Source organism: Centroberyx gerrardi, chromosome 19 (genome assembly GCF_048128805.1).
Source record: "Centroberyx gerrardi isolate f3 chromosome 19, fCenGer3.hap1.cur.20231027, whole genome shotgun sequence".
NCBI classification, from domain to species: domain Eukaryota; kingdom Metazoa; phylum Chordata; class Actinopteri; order Beryciformes; family Berycidae; genus Centroberyx; species Centroberyx gerrardi.
The window spans coordinates 5099146-5113101 of NC_136015.1; the positions used below are offsets into that span (position 1 = coordinate 5099146).

At 41.7% G+C, this 13956-nt stretch overlaps 1 protein-coding gene across 1 annotated transcript; it reads left to right on the forward strand.

The window, feature by feature from the left end:
* Positions 1-1686: 1686 nt before the first annotated feature.
* On the forward strand, positions 1687-13107 carry lrrc3b (leucine rich repeat containing 3B). The gene is made up of 2 exons (XM_071907547.2): positions 1687-1831; positions 9744-13107. The coding sequence occupies exon 2, from the start codon at positions 9884-9886 to the stop codon at positions 10667-10669; it is 786 nt and encodes a 261-aa protein (XP_071763648.1). The 5' UTR covers positions 1687-1831; positions 9744-9883; the 3' UTR covers positions 10670-13107.
* The last annotated feature ends 849 nt before the right edge of the window (positions 13108-13956 follow it).

Here is a 13956-nt window from a genome sequence, read left to right on the forward strand (position 1 = left end):
TCGGGCCCATATAGTTTGAGTGAGTGTGTAGACTGTTTGGCTGCCAGCTGCATGGCCATGGCCTGGATGGGTAGGAATGCAGCGTGTGCCTTGACCTGGTTCCCTTTGGCTTTTCCTGACCGTAACAATTTCATGAGCAAATGCCACACATGCTTGAATATTACACAAGGCAGTTTTGACAGTCAGCTATAGCAAAAAAGCCTCAGATGTCAAAAACAAGTAGACACTTTATATTATATGAGCAGATCGTGTCTGAACTGTGGAAATGAACAGGCGCTGTAAGCTTGGTGTTTCAGTTTCTGCCACATCATGCAAATGTCTAAAATGTGAATGAGTGGCATGATGTCATCCATCAGCAAACCAGACCCTTCTGATATGACAATCCATAACCAGATTTTTATTTTAATGCATTTCTGAATTACTGAGAGATGCTACTGTGACACTGGGCACATCCAAAAATAAACAAACAAAAAGAAATAAATTAAAAATAACAACACAGCTTGTACAGTTCTAGGGATGGTCCTTTTGAAATTCCTTTTAACAGTTGGTAATGAATGTCACACACACACACACACACACACACACACACACACACACACACACACACACCCTGGTAAAAACCTACTGCCTGTCTGCCCATGATGATTTTCAATTCATTTCATCTGCTGTCTACATGATGAACATCACTGCTGTGTCAAGCTGCTGTAGTTAGCCAGGGTTAGACCACAAATTAGGTGATTCCTCCTACAAAATAAAAGCCCTAACCCTAAACCTATAATCATACAACTGAAATGGGTAAAAAGGGGCTTTCACAAGATAATAGACATCCTTCCAAGTTGTCTGGTACAAGTTTGGTGTTTGAGATTTTCTTTGAGTAGTTTTGGCAGCCCTGTATATATGGAATTTTGCATAGGCCTATAAGAATACAAGGAACTCAGGGACAATTGTGCCATTGATTCAGGTTAAAATTTACTTTCACAAGACAACAGACACCCTTCCAAGTTGTCTGGTATAAGTTTGGTGTTTTAAGAACTTTGATAGCCTATGGCAAGCAGAGGTCATATCAGTGGAGGCATATTAATTACATGCATTCTTCATTTGCACTTCTTTGAAGAAGAAGCAACACGTTTATCAAGGATTTTAAAGGTTTTCATTAAGTAATCTATGAGTTTATCGACTTCTATCGGCAACCAAGGAATTGCAGCAACATCGACAACTCTCCTGTAATGGACAGAAATATAAAAGTCACATTTTCACCGATGTGCAAGCTAGCTAATAAGAGACATCCTACAGAAATGTCAGGTGAAGAGGTAATACATTACAATGCAAAATGATACTGCTTTGTCATTTTCATTTTTGACCTGAGAACAAAAGTATTGCATTGCTGATCATAGGACCGCCCTCCATCATTGTGCAGTTGAAAATGTAAGGGGGGTTTATTTTATTTAATGGCTTTATTGTAATGGCTAATTCATAGCATCGAAAACCCAAAAACCACCGATATGTTGTGGAACACACAGGCCCTCCTCAGGGTGCAATCTTGTTAGCAGCAGCAACACAGGTGTTTAAGGGTTTTATTTTGAAAGTGAAGACCGGAAGTCCTATTGCCTCTAATTCCTTGTGGCTTCACACTGAGAACCCCTCCCTTTCTCCCCAGTCACTCCTGTCTAGTGTTTTATATTGAAAGGTAAAGATGTGAATTCACACTGCGACTTCTCTGCATCTCTGAGAGGATACTACAATACCCAGGCTGCCCACAAACACTGTCTGGAGAGCTCGTGTAGGATGTGAACGTCTTGAATTCAGCGGCAAATGACTCTTCTTACTGCAGGTGAGGAAACGTGTGTCGCCTGTTGCTCCCAAGGCTGTTGCTCATACCGTCTCTACCATGTTATTTTTATGCTGGCTTTCCTCCTTTTTGTTGCTGCCAATTATCAAGCTGTTTTCGCAAAGAGACATTTGTTTATTGGTTAATTTGGTTGGGTATTGGCTTTTGGGTATGGGTTTTTTATATAGATGTTGTAGGCTATTTGGATTTGGCTTTTTGTATTCTGTCTGTCCTCACAATTACAACAAGCCTTGATTTGGTGTCGGCAGTTCAGGTAGCCTCGATAGCCTACGTGCCGTTCTCTCTTGCACGGAGAGAACGTCAACCCAAATCCGTTCAAAAATCTGCCAACTTAATGTGGCGTTGCTTATCGGCAAAATTTCACAACCCATACAATATGACTCAGGATTTTACCTGGGTCATTATGAGCCACTCTTCAATGCGGCATGAATCAAATCCACAAAGCAGCCCTTTATTGTCATAAAATTTCAACTTTTATAAATAGTTCGCCTGCTATTTCGACAACGTTCTTCCACCAAAATGCACTGTGGAGGGCGGTAGCGAGCAGTGCGAACTAATTCCAAAAGTTGAAATTCTATTGAAACAGTTGTTCCTTGTTGTATTACATGTATGCCGAATTGAAGAGTGGCTCCTAACAATTCAGAAAATGTATTGGGTCCTATTTTATAAGTAGTGTACTAATGCCTACAAGGAAGTCCACAATAATTTGCGAGGTTATTGAATAGAGTTTTGCGTGACGTTCTCTAAAACGGCAGAACGGCACGTATCGGGGAAAACAGTTCAGGTAGATTTATTGGACTGGAGATGCTGATTAGATTACGTTTATTTAGGTAGCTAATTGTAGTCTTGTCTACAGTTGTTTGCCCAACTCATAGAAACGACAGGCTATGTTTGCAAAGACATGTTAGTCATATGATAGCGGTGCTTTAAATGGATGTCAAACATGCAGCTATTAAATAGTTTTGTAATGGCAGTGAGGTTTTTCCACACGGAGGGCAACAGCTGCACCCTCCAGGGATCCACGGTGCATCCAGCAGGGCGAGGAGGGCAGCCCCGCGGCCCAGGCTCCAGGCCCATCCCGCTCACAAGCTCTGTTCACATGCTTATCTATATCGTATATCCACATTACATATAGTCCAAAATGCTGCACTCCTGACGGGCTCTAAGAAGAGGTAAGGTCCGTTCTCTATTGCATGGAGAGATTAGCCAATCTCCATTACAAAATCAGTCGGTTTAATGTTTCCTTGCTTGCTGGCAAGTGTACATACCTCATAGAACATAACAGAAGACCTTGTTTGAATCAATATACTCTTCTGGCAAATTCGGCATATAGATGATTCACGCAGCAGCACTAAATTTCATTAAAATCTCAACTTATAGAATTCGTTCCCACTGCTCGTTACCGCCCCTCGCGTTCTATTTTGGTGGAAGAACGTTGTACGTATAACAGGTGAGCCAATTTAAAAGTTAACATTTTAGGGTAATTAGTGTTGCTTAGTGTATTGAATGTATGCCGAATTGAAGAGTTGGCCCTATCGATTCAGTAGAGTTCAGAGACGTTCTGAGTCTAAGTGCTACCAAGTATGTCTGCCGATAAACCATGCAATCCACCTCTGATATGATGGAGTTCTTTGATTGCATATTTAATGCAACACTATGAACAGATTCGACACGAGAATGCATGGATCGATTATGTTTACATCCTGCATTTCAGTGGAGATTGTTTTAGTGTCCCATGGTCTAAATGCAGTTTCAGTGGTTTTTCCACCCTGGCAATAATGCAATTCTGGGGGAAAACACTGAATCCTTGTAACGTTTTGGCAGGAAAATGGTCATATATAAACATAATAATTATTGGCATGAAATATTTTGTTATCACCAGCTTGCCTCATCTTAACCAGACTACCAAATGGGGTAAAGGAGTCTGCTGAAGGTATTTTGATGAAGCCAAAAACTGTCTAAATGGAGGAATTGTGAATCATCTCTATTGACTTTGGCTTTGTCAGACTGGACACCAACTGCCACTGTTCACTTTTACATTCATTACCAACTATTTATTCATGCAGCTCAGCGTTTATCTCTGTAAGAGAGGTGTGGCTCCATATACTCTAAGAACCAGGACTTTTTTTGTTAGGGGAATTTTTAAATCATTCTAAAGCACTCTTATCACAAAACTCCTAATCCTAAAAATCCTAATTCAAGTTACTCACAGTTTAAAGGAATGCCCACATTAGGCAGTTATCCAATAATCTCATCTGCTGGCATTTTCTGCTGTTTTTAAAAAGAACAAGTGAACATGTCACCCCCAACAACTGGTGCAGGCACCCTTTGGGCCAGTCAGTAACAAGGTGCATCAAAAACACTGCTAACCCGTCCATCTCCATTGGGTAATCGAATGCCATGACAAGAGGGTCAAACCTTGTACTCTCAGCCTTCTCACAAATCGAATTGAGTTTTGCGTGTGCTTGTTTCACCTTCTCACATGAGCAGTTGTGCAGCTACAAACAAGGCTGCACTCAGACATTCAGAAATTCTCTGTCTGAATCTCTTATATGCACTCGGATTGAAATGTGTGCACATCTTTTCCACTTGTTCACAAAATGTTATGCACAAGTTCAAATCTTTTCTCGCATGTAGTTTGAATTTGTTTGATGAAATCTTTTATACACATTTACACAGGCATTTATGAATGCAAATTTATTTCACACATTTGAAACATTGGTGAACCTTTTTCTACGAGCTTAAAATCCTTTAATCATAGCTGTGTTGCAGCAGTTATGGCCTTTCCAAGTTTGAAGTTTTTACTTTTTAATTATAGTGTCCCCATCTGGCCAATCAGCATAGTTGTTTAAATGCCAAATCACGGTGCCAAAATGCATCATCCCTCCAAGTTTTGTCAAAATCGGACCAGTGGTGTCACATTTGAGTTTAAAATTTTGACGTTTAATTAAAGCACCCTCATTAGACCAATCAGTCTACTTTGTAAGAGTGGCTGGATGCATAAATAATGGTGTTTCAATTGGTATTAGGACCAGGGTTGTAAAGTTCCGGCAACTTCTATGGAAACTTTGCAAACTTATACTGTCGATTTATTTTGGATTTTTCTTCATGGATACTCATGCTTCACTATGAAACACTACTGGATAAAACTCTAATGGATTTTTTTTTTTTTATGGAGAATCAACAAACATGATACAGCTTTAAAGCAGTCCACCAACTTTATTTCTTTTCTAACAAAAGCCACTAGAATCACATTTTAGATGAGAATAATTTCTCAGACAAAGGGGCCCAGCTTCCTCCTACAGGTTGATAAACAGTCAACTTGTTGGCCAGCATTCTTTCTAGTTCCATCCTCTTATGAGGAAACATCCTGATGAGTTACATCCCCTGAGTCACTTCATTGTGTTGAATTTATCTTCAATGTCTCAAACATTTTAAGGTTGGGGTGAATTGCCGCCAACTTCTCCACCCTTGCATTCGTGAGTGTGTTGTGTACCTTGGTCCTTGGTGATGGATGTAAAAAGAGAGCAGTTGGGCTCAGATGCTGCTGATGGTGGGATCAGAAGGATAGAAAGGCTTCAGAACCACACAGTCTCGTCCACCAGGTTGTTACTGCGATGTGGTTGGAAATGTCCCATATGGCATCGGCCCTCCGCATGCCGTCCTTTGCCAGTTCCGCATGCAAAGGCTGTTATGTTGCCGTGTGCCTCGCCAGCACACTTTGGGTCTACATGTAGGCAGCTGCATGAATTGGTCGGATGCCAAAGCCGTGACGCTTCTGAATGAAATCGATAACTGCCTCCTCCTCCGCTTTGAGCAGTAGAGATGACGGCGGTGTGGCACTGATCTCAAGCCCTATTCACATGGGACTGATATCACCTGGGGGCGTCTGCAAAGGCCCAAAACATCATAATGGACCATAACATAATAACTGTTAAAGCTCATAATGTAATAAAAATTCAATAACGTAATAAAATATTGAACCTGTAAGGTAATATCATTTATTATGGTTATTATGCTTTGGGCCTTTACAGATGTCCAGTGATTTGTACTAATTGTGGAGATTGTCTCTGACTTGAATCCAATGTGAATCCGCCAGGTCTGCAATTTGTACAAATTCCTGACCTTAAACAATTGTATCCGGGGCACCGGTGATTTTAGCAAATTTAATTATCCCATGCGAATGTGTTGGGGCTGAATTCATTCATTATATGAGGTCCCCACATGACACTAGTACCATGCAAATAAGGCTTTATCCTGTAAATTGGTGAAAATACTCAAGCCTCATCTCCCTCCACCTGCTCAATACAACATGTAGTTGGGGAGAGTATTGTGAGGCTGCTCAGCACTTGTTTGACACATCTACCCCGGTAACAAGTGAGAGAGTTTGGACAGCTGTAGTTGTAAAGTCCCCAAATTTCCTTAATTCTCAAAATGGAAAATTTTCCAAGGAAGGTTTCCAAGAATGAACAGGAATATCGTCTCCCTTTACAACCACAGTTTCCTTTCAGAGTTAGGAGTTTTGCTCTTTAATGAAAGCGGTGTCAATTTGCCGAAGTGTTCTGTCAAAATGGGACCAGTGGTGTCTGAGATACCTGAGATATCACGTTTAATGGAAACTACATTGCAGCTAGAGAATGACACACAAACCTATTTGTCTTGCGTGTTTGCTGATGGACAGAATGTAAACTCTCACTCTTCTCTCACTAGCAGTAGAGTGAAGGAAACCGTTTTCTGTGTGAATACCATGATAAATGACTGGCAAGGTAATGTGACCTTTTACCATCTCACCTGTAATACCAGTAAACCAGCTCCATCTCCACCACTGGTAGGTTTTGGAGGTTGTGATACTGTTGACCCCCCCGGCCCTGCCTCATAACCCATCCTGCTGAATAAACAGAGCTGCCAGCCAAGTGCTTTCTACCAGCAGGCCAAGCATGATTCCTTGATTGTGAGCTCCTCCCATTTCAGGGAAAGCATAAAAGCAAGATTCTGATTGCTGGCTGTTTTTGCTCTTAGAAATCAGTCTGTCACCCTGTTTTCCTCCTTTAATGCTCACATTAAAGTCACGGTGAAGTAGCATTTAAAGAGCACTTTGCCTCCTTAATTTGATGTATTTCCAGTTGAAACAGATGTTGGGGCGAGGCATAACATAGGAAGGGATGGAGTGGCTGATGGTGTAAACTGGCGGGATGGCAGTATTCATTAAGGAGAGTAAGGCAGTTTTATATGATGGGAGCGGTGCAAGGGGGATTGTTCAGAAATCTGTGATCTTATTGGTTGGAATTTTTATGTATGCAATGGAAGTAATCACCGAAAATAGACTGTTTTCCAGGAGGAAATAATTTTGGGCATGTGTAAGTGCATGTGGGAAATTGGCTTAACATCAGTTGTTTTGCGAAATTAACCTGCTGGCTACTTAATTGGCTAAGAAAGCCAGAAACCAACAGTTTGTTGAGGTGAACTGTGTCACAGTGACCTCAGTTTGGAAACAAATCTACCTGCACTCTCACTTTAGAACATTACTGAACTGACCTGCACCCACACCACAATAATCTTTTCAAAGTGTCTCTTTTTCTTGTCTAGTTGTTGTATATTTAGCCATTATTTGCATACAGCCAATTCTTCAATTAACCTCTATGACGGCCCCAGCAATTGTTGATAGATTGTGACGCAACTGCAAAGCCTCTGTTGGTCATCAATTCAAAGGCCAGTGCATGAATGTTAATTAATTTCTTAATATCCTCTAATCAAAATCCGCAGAAGTTATTCAAAGCCAATATTATTCTACAGAAATGAAAGACTTCACACAGTGGCACATTCATGCCTTTTTTAAAGGCCTCTTATTTCAATGGGTCCAAACACCTTTTTAAATTCCATTTGAAAGCTCAGAATTTTTCCATTTTATAATATCACATGCAGAACGCAGCTCCTATATCTCCACTTACAGCTTTTGGCATTCACATCCTACTGTGGCTTTCTTCAACAAATGCAGCACTAGAGGTCATTAAATTAAAGAAATGGTTTTAATGAACGATAATCATCCACCCACATGTCAATAGCGCACACACCTCCCATAAACATAGTGCAGGTTGTAATGGATCCAGCACAATACTCGTCTCCGAAGCACAACAGGTTTTGCCTCTCGCGGCAGAGCAGCAGCTGGATAAACAGCATGATGTGGGTCTGGGAGCAGACTCCGGTCCTCTGTAGGGAAACTGGTTTCAGAAAACACAGATGCTCCCTCGCCTCTCCTCTTCCTCACAGGATCTAAGACCAGCGCGGCCTGCTGTGTTTGCGCGGACGTTATTGCTATTTCTCTGCCAGGAGAAGATAAATGTAAGATCTGTTCAAGAGAGAAGACGACATCTTTTCAGAGCCTGTCCGTTCCCAGGCTTAAAGAGCCCCGCATACCGCAGACTGACTGATGCATTCCCCTTTCACTTTACATTCCTCCTCAAGGTCTCTCATGAACGTCTTCTGTTTACGCCATACCAAGATTAATTGATTCATGTTAAAAGTGTGTCCAGTACTGTGACATCTTTTTCTTTGGCTTTTCTGTTGATGCAGTTTGAGTTTCTGTAGGTGGCCGTCTGTTCAGCCATGGTGGCTATCACTGCTCATGCTGACTACCCAGTTCTTCTATTTGTTCATTTCTAAACAAACCGGAAACGTAAAACGGCGGAGGATTTTCCTTAGGAAAGAGCTACCAGACACCGGGAATTTAGAACAGCAAATGTAAAAGCTTTCATGAACTGGATATAGGTTGGATCACTATTGTGTTGTATCAATCAGTTACAAATTATTACTTAAAAGTATAAAAGAAAAGTAAAGGAGTTGAACAAATACATATTTGTTTTTGGGGATAAAGGTAGGAAGACTATTCTCACTCCAGGTCGCGGTGCTGCCATCTCCCGCTTTGAGACTTGTGACACACTGTGACAATAGAATGTGTTAGAGATAAGTGTGAGGTGGAATTAGTCACCTGTGTTAACCACTTACCATGCAAAGGTGCACGAATGCTGCTTAGGAAATACTATCTGCAGGTATGAATAAAAAAAACATTGGGCTTATCTTTCCCACTCAGTTCCCATTCTTACCTTTCACAAGAGTACTTTATCTGGATGTATCACTGATGGCTTTATGATTATTTCCATTTAGCCTGCTATCATATGCAGTGATGTCAATAGTAGTGGGGTTTCACTGATATGGCTTTTTGAAGGCTGATGCTAGTACTAGGGCTGGGCGATAATTCCATATTATCGTTTATCGTCTTTCAGTGGAATCATATCATGATGATATGCTGATTTTGGGATATCATGATGCACAATTCAGCTGTCTAAAATGATTTTTTTTGTATATGTGAGCTATGTCATCCTATATATTGATATTGAAAAAAATCCTTATTGTGATATTGATTTCAACCTTATCGCCCAGCCCTATCTAGCACCAATATTTCTGGACTGAATCAGCTGATAGCTGATACTCAATAACTTAACCATTTTTATGCCAAAAAGTTAAAAGTGTTTTCCCTAGAATATTACTCTTGGCATTGTGGAAGAGCATCTGAAACAGCATTTAGACCATGGGACACTAAAACTCTCCATTGAAACCCGGGGTAATAATACTAATATAAAAAAAATTCATACTTATGTGGAATCTGATGAAAATGTCTAATTCGTATTGATTCAGGTTAAGGGCTTCCCATAGACAACCAGTGTCTTATTGATCAATTCTACAATAAATACGTAATCAATCAATCAAACTGCATCATATCCATCATATCAGAGGTGGACCACACTGACTGGACCAGATCAGATTTTTAATAAAAGGCCAATATCAGCTGAATATATTAGCATATCACCTTGACTTTCTTCTTTTAATCTTGTTTCAGGACTGAATACAGCATGGTAACATCTGGTCACACTCCAGTCCAGGCCTGACGGTAAGGACTGGTCTCCAATATGAGATGTGCGTGAGGGACCAGAGGTGGTGTTGGGGCCCCAGGCGGGATGCTGCTGACGGCCGGTCAGTATGACTCTGCTGGACTTGTGGTTGTCGCGCTCCATCCCCATGTGCCTGCTCCTCCAGAGCCTTGTCCTCATGGCCCTGTGCTTCCCCTCGGCCAGCATGTGTCCCAAGGGCTGCATCTGCCAACGCGCCGACCCGCACCTCCACGGCCTCAACGTCACCTGCAGCCAGTCGCGGCTCAAAGAGATCCCCCCCGGCCTCCCGGTCGACACTGTCCTCCTGAGGCTGGACCACAACCAGATCGGCGCCGTGCCGGACCGCGCCTTCCACGGCCTCAGGCTCCTGCGCGAGCTCAACCTCTCTTACAACGCGGTGGAGACTCTGGGGGAAGGTGCCTTCAGCGGCGTGGAGGCCACGTTGCAGGTGCTGGACCTCTCCCACAACCGCATCACTAGCGTACACAAGGATGCCTTCGCTCGGCTCAAGGCCCGCGTCATCGTGGACGATAACCCCTGGCACTGTGACTGCGCCCTCCAGCAGGCGCTCGGCGGGATGGCCCACAACCACGAGGCCGCCGCCCGGGTCCTGTGCAGGAGCTCGGAGCTCCGTGACCAGGAGGGACGACCCTTCTTGGCGGTGGACACCGACCTCTGTAACCTGGCCAAACGGACCACTGACTACGCTATGCTGGTGACCATGTTCGGCTGGTTTGCCATGGTCATTTCGTATGTGGTGTATTATGTCCGTCAGAACCAGGAGGACGCCCGACGCCACCTGGAATACCTCAAGTCTCTCCCCAGCAAGCCCAAGAAACCCGACGAGGCTGACGACATAAGCACTGTTGTCTGACAGCAATGTAAACGTGACTGTGTTCCACACAAATCTAAATGAACACCAAAATATTCATGTAGTAGGACCCACATTTTTAGTGTTTACTGATTAAAACTTTAAGGTGATGTGAGGGTCAAAGCTGCTGAGAAATTGTTCTATTTTGGAAAATTTGTCAATGTCCTTACCAGAGTTTGTTCAAAATGGAATTTTAATTCTAAGAGTGGAAGCCACCCAGCCAGTATTGGTCAGATATAAACTTTGTCTTTTCTACACAACCAAAAAATGCTTACAAAGTTTTAAAATTTGAATCTCAGGTTTAAATTTTGATAGGATGTAATGGCTTTTTTAGATGAAAATCTGGGAAATCCGTAAAAAAAAATAAATTTGTAAGGCATAACAACCTGGACCCCATTTTGCAGAGCGCTCGTTTTGCTGTGTGCATCGTACACACCGCTGTAAGATGTACCTTGAGTTGTTGAGATATTTCCCCCATAGCCTACCCCTTGAAGTAATTTGCAGATTTCCCAGGGTTCTGGGGCAGCTGTAGGACAGACATGAATGCCATAGAGCAATTATTCTCCCGACCATTTCACTTTAATATCGCAACACAGGCAATTCCAAAACATAGCGAAAGATCTATAGGACAAGGAGGAACTGCAACATTGGCAGAATCGTCTCCTCCTACACCAATCTCTGCCACAGCCCCCCCACCCCTCTGTTTGTCTTGAGCTACAGTGGCCTGTAATTGACATACTACAATAAAATCACAATACAGACAGCATTTTCACAATAGCATCTGGGACAATCTTGAAATTCCAATAAGCGGGGAGTTTTTGTTCTAAAACGGCGTACAGACCAGAAAGTGAGTTTTGGAAGCCAGGAATCTCAGCACCTGGCCAAATAATCATTGAGTCACTGGTATTGATCAAAACCCTGTCAAACCCCTGCAGATATATTATGGGCATTTTGTTCTATGGGACAGTAAAAACCTTACTTATTTCCCCTTTAATTCTAAACAGTTGGTCCTGGCAAGCAAATTTTAACAACTTAGCAAAATTTGCAGGCCAAAAATTGTTCTAAAGGATAATGATTTTTTTTTAAATTATGCGAAAATGGCATCTTAGGTTTTCTGGCATATCCTGATTATTGTTTTTTGCCTTGTAATTAGCCATTTTTCTCAACATTTGTAACAATGTAGGTGGCCAAAACCTTTTTTTGGAACACCAGATTTGGCTTGTGGGCCCAACCTAGACTAGCCCTGACCTAGAGTATACCCATGCAGTAAATAGACCTAACTACAAAAATCATTATGATCCATGTTTACAGGGGTGGATGTTTTAAATGCATGCTTGCATTTGCTCTTAATATTTTGGAATACTTGAACTCTACAAAATAAGCTCATAAGATACACAAAGCTTACAAAAACCTCTATGTGCTTGTCTGTAGACCAATATTGGATTATATCGTTTTTTGTTTAAAGATGCTACGTGTAGTTTTTTTTTAATATGAATAAATCATTATTTCTGAGACATTAGCATAATTACCATAAACAAATGAGACCATCGCCAAGGAGATTGGCAGCCTCTACCGGCCTCTACACTGCATTTTACATTGCGTGATACTGGGTCGGTTTTGGAGGGAAATCTGCTGTATTGCTTTACAGCACAAAACAGGAAGAGGTTCTGTTCTTCCAGAGCAAACCGAGCTAAAGCTTTCAGAGTTTCAATGGCAGATGGTGGAAGGAGTGAAAGGCCAATGGAAAAATCACTTCCAACATGTTTATCTTCTTCAGGGAGGGGGAGGGGAGGGGGGGGCAGGAAGCAACGGGGTTTCTGGGAAATGTAGTCTTAATTTGGAGAAACACAAACACTAACAATACCACTGGTGTGAGATAGAAGCCAGTCATCACCACCATGCTCTCATTTGTTTACAGTAATTATTACCAAGGTTCAATAATTCATTTTCCATACCTGCTTATTCCTATTGAGGGTCACAGGGGGGCTGGAGCCTATTCCAGCATTTATTGGGCGGAAGGCAGGAAACAATTTGATAATGATATATTGATGTTTAAAATGCTACGTGTAGCACCTTAATTTCTGTCTGTTATTTTTCTTCACCAAGTGCTTATCACATTGTGGGAAAAAGTTTTATTCCTCTTTATTAAGTTGCCCAAAAATGCTTGTTAACATTACTAACAAACTTGGTACTGCTAGCTGCAAGCAAACTCCCCATTGTGGCTAATGGCATCCATTGGTTTTAAATATAAATGCAGAAAACATAATGCTTGGTAAAGGATTATAGAAGAGTAAAATCCTGAATATTAAAGTGTCCCTTCAAGGGATATGGATTCTGGGAAGCGAGTAGTGTGCCTCTTGCCTGTGTGTCAAAACAATTCTAGAATATCTTTAAAACTGTGGGCCCCCGAAATGGAACGTAAAGCGTTTTGACATATTGGAATATACAGTTTACAATTATGGACAGGCTGTGGCTGCACTGTACAGTACAATTCTTCCTTCGGTTTGTGAAGTCTGTGTATGTTCTTGTTGTCTTTAGTCGGGTATTGTCAATCATAGTCAGTTTTTGTAGATCTGTACTGATCAGACAAGTAAGCACAACGGTCTTGGCTAAATGTCAGTTTCAGTGGACTCTTATTGTAGGTGTTTTGTGGTTGCTCAAGTCCTTTAGAGTCAATGCTGTTACCCATTGCCTTCCTAATTATCCAACACACAAGACACACCATATTACATTTGATTCTTACTAAGATTCTCATTCTTTCTTGAAAAGAAAACCCTATAGTTCATCAGGTGAGTTTCACAGACGGCCCGTCGGAGGGAGGACAGATTCTCCAACATGGGGACGGTAGACTATAATCATTTCAGCGATGAAAAATCAACACAAACATCCCCTATTCAAGCTGTGTATTCAGACTGCAGAGGCATGCATCATTTCCCTTTAATAACACTGCGTACAGTAATGTTCCAGGCAACGGGAGAAGAGAAAATTGCTGCTGTCATTTTCTCAAATGGTTTCCCTCCCATCGCAGCCACTGGAGCTCAGTAAAACACCGAGAACCCCGAGAAAGCCAGCACAGATGAAAGGCAAAATCAATATACATAGGGATACATGAAATGAGATTTTCACCGAAATTCTTGTTTCTTAAATATTAGGCTTACTTTACGTGATAACCACAAGAAATCCTGCACACAATTAGTGACGTGGGTGTTGCTGATACATTGTGAGATTTCCTTTCAATTCATGGTTTGACATTTTCTCTCCAAGAATCTGTACATTAATGATTATTAAAA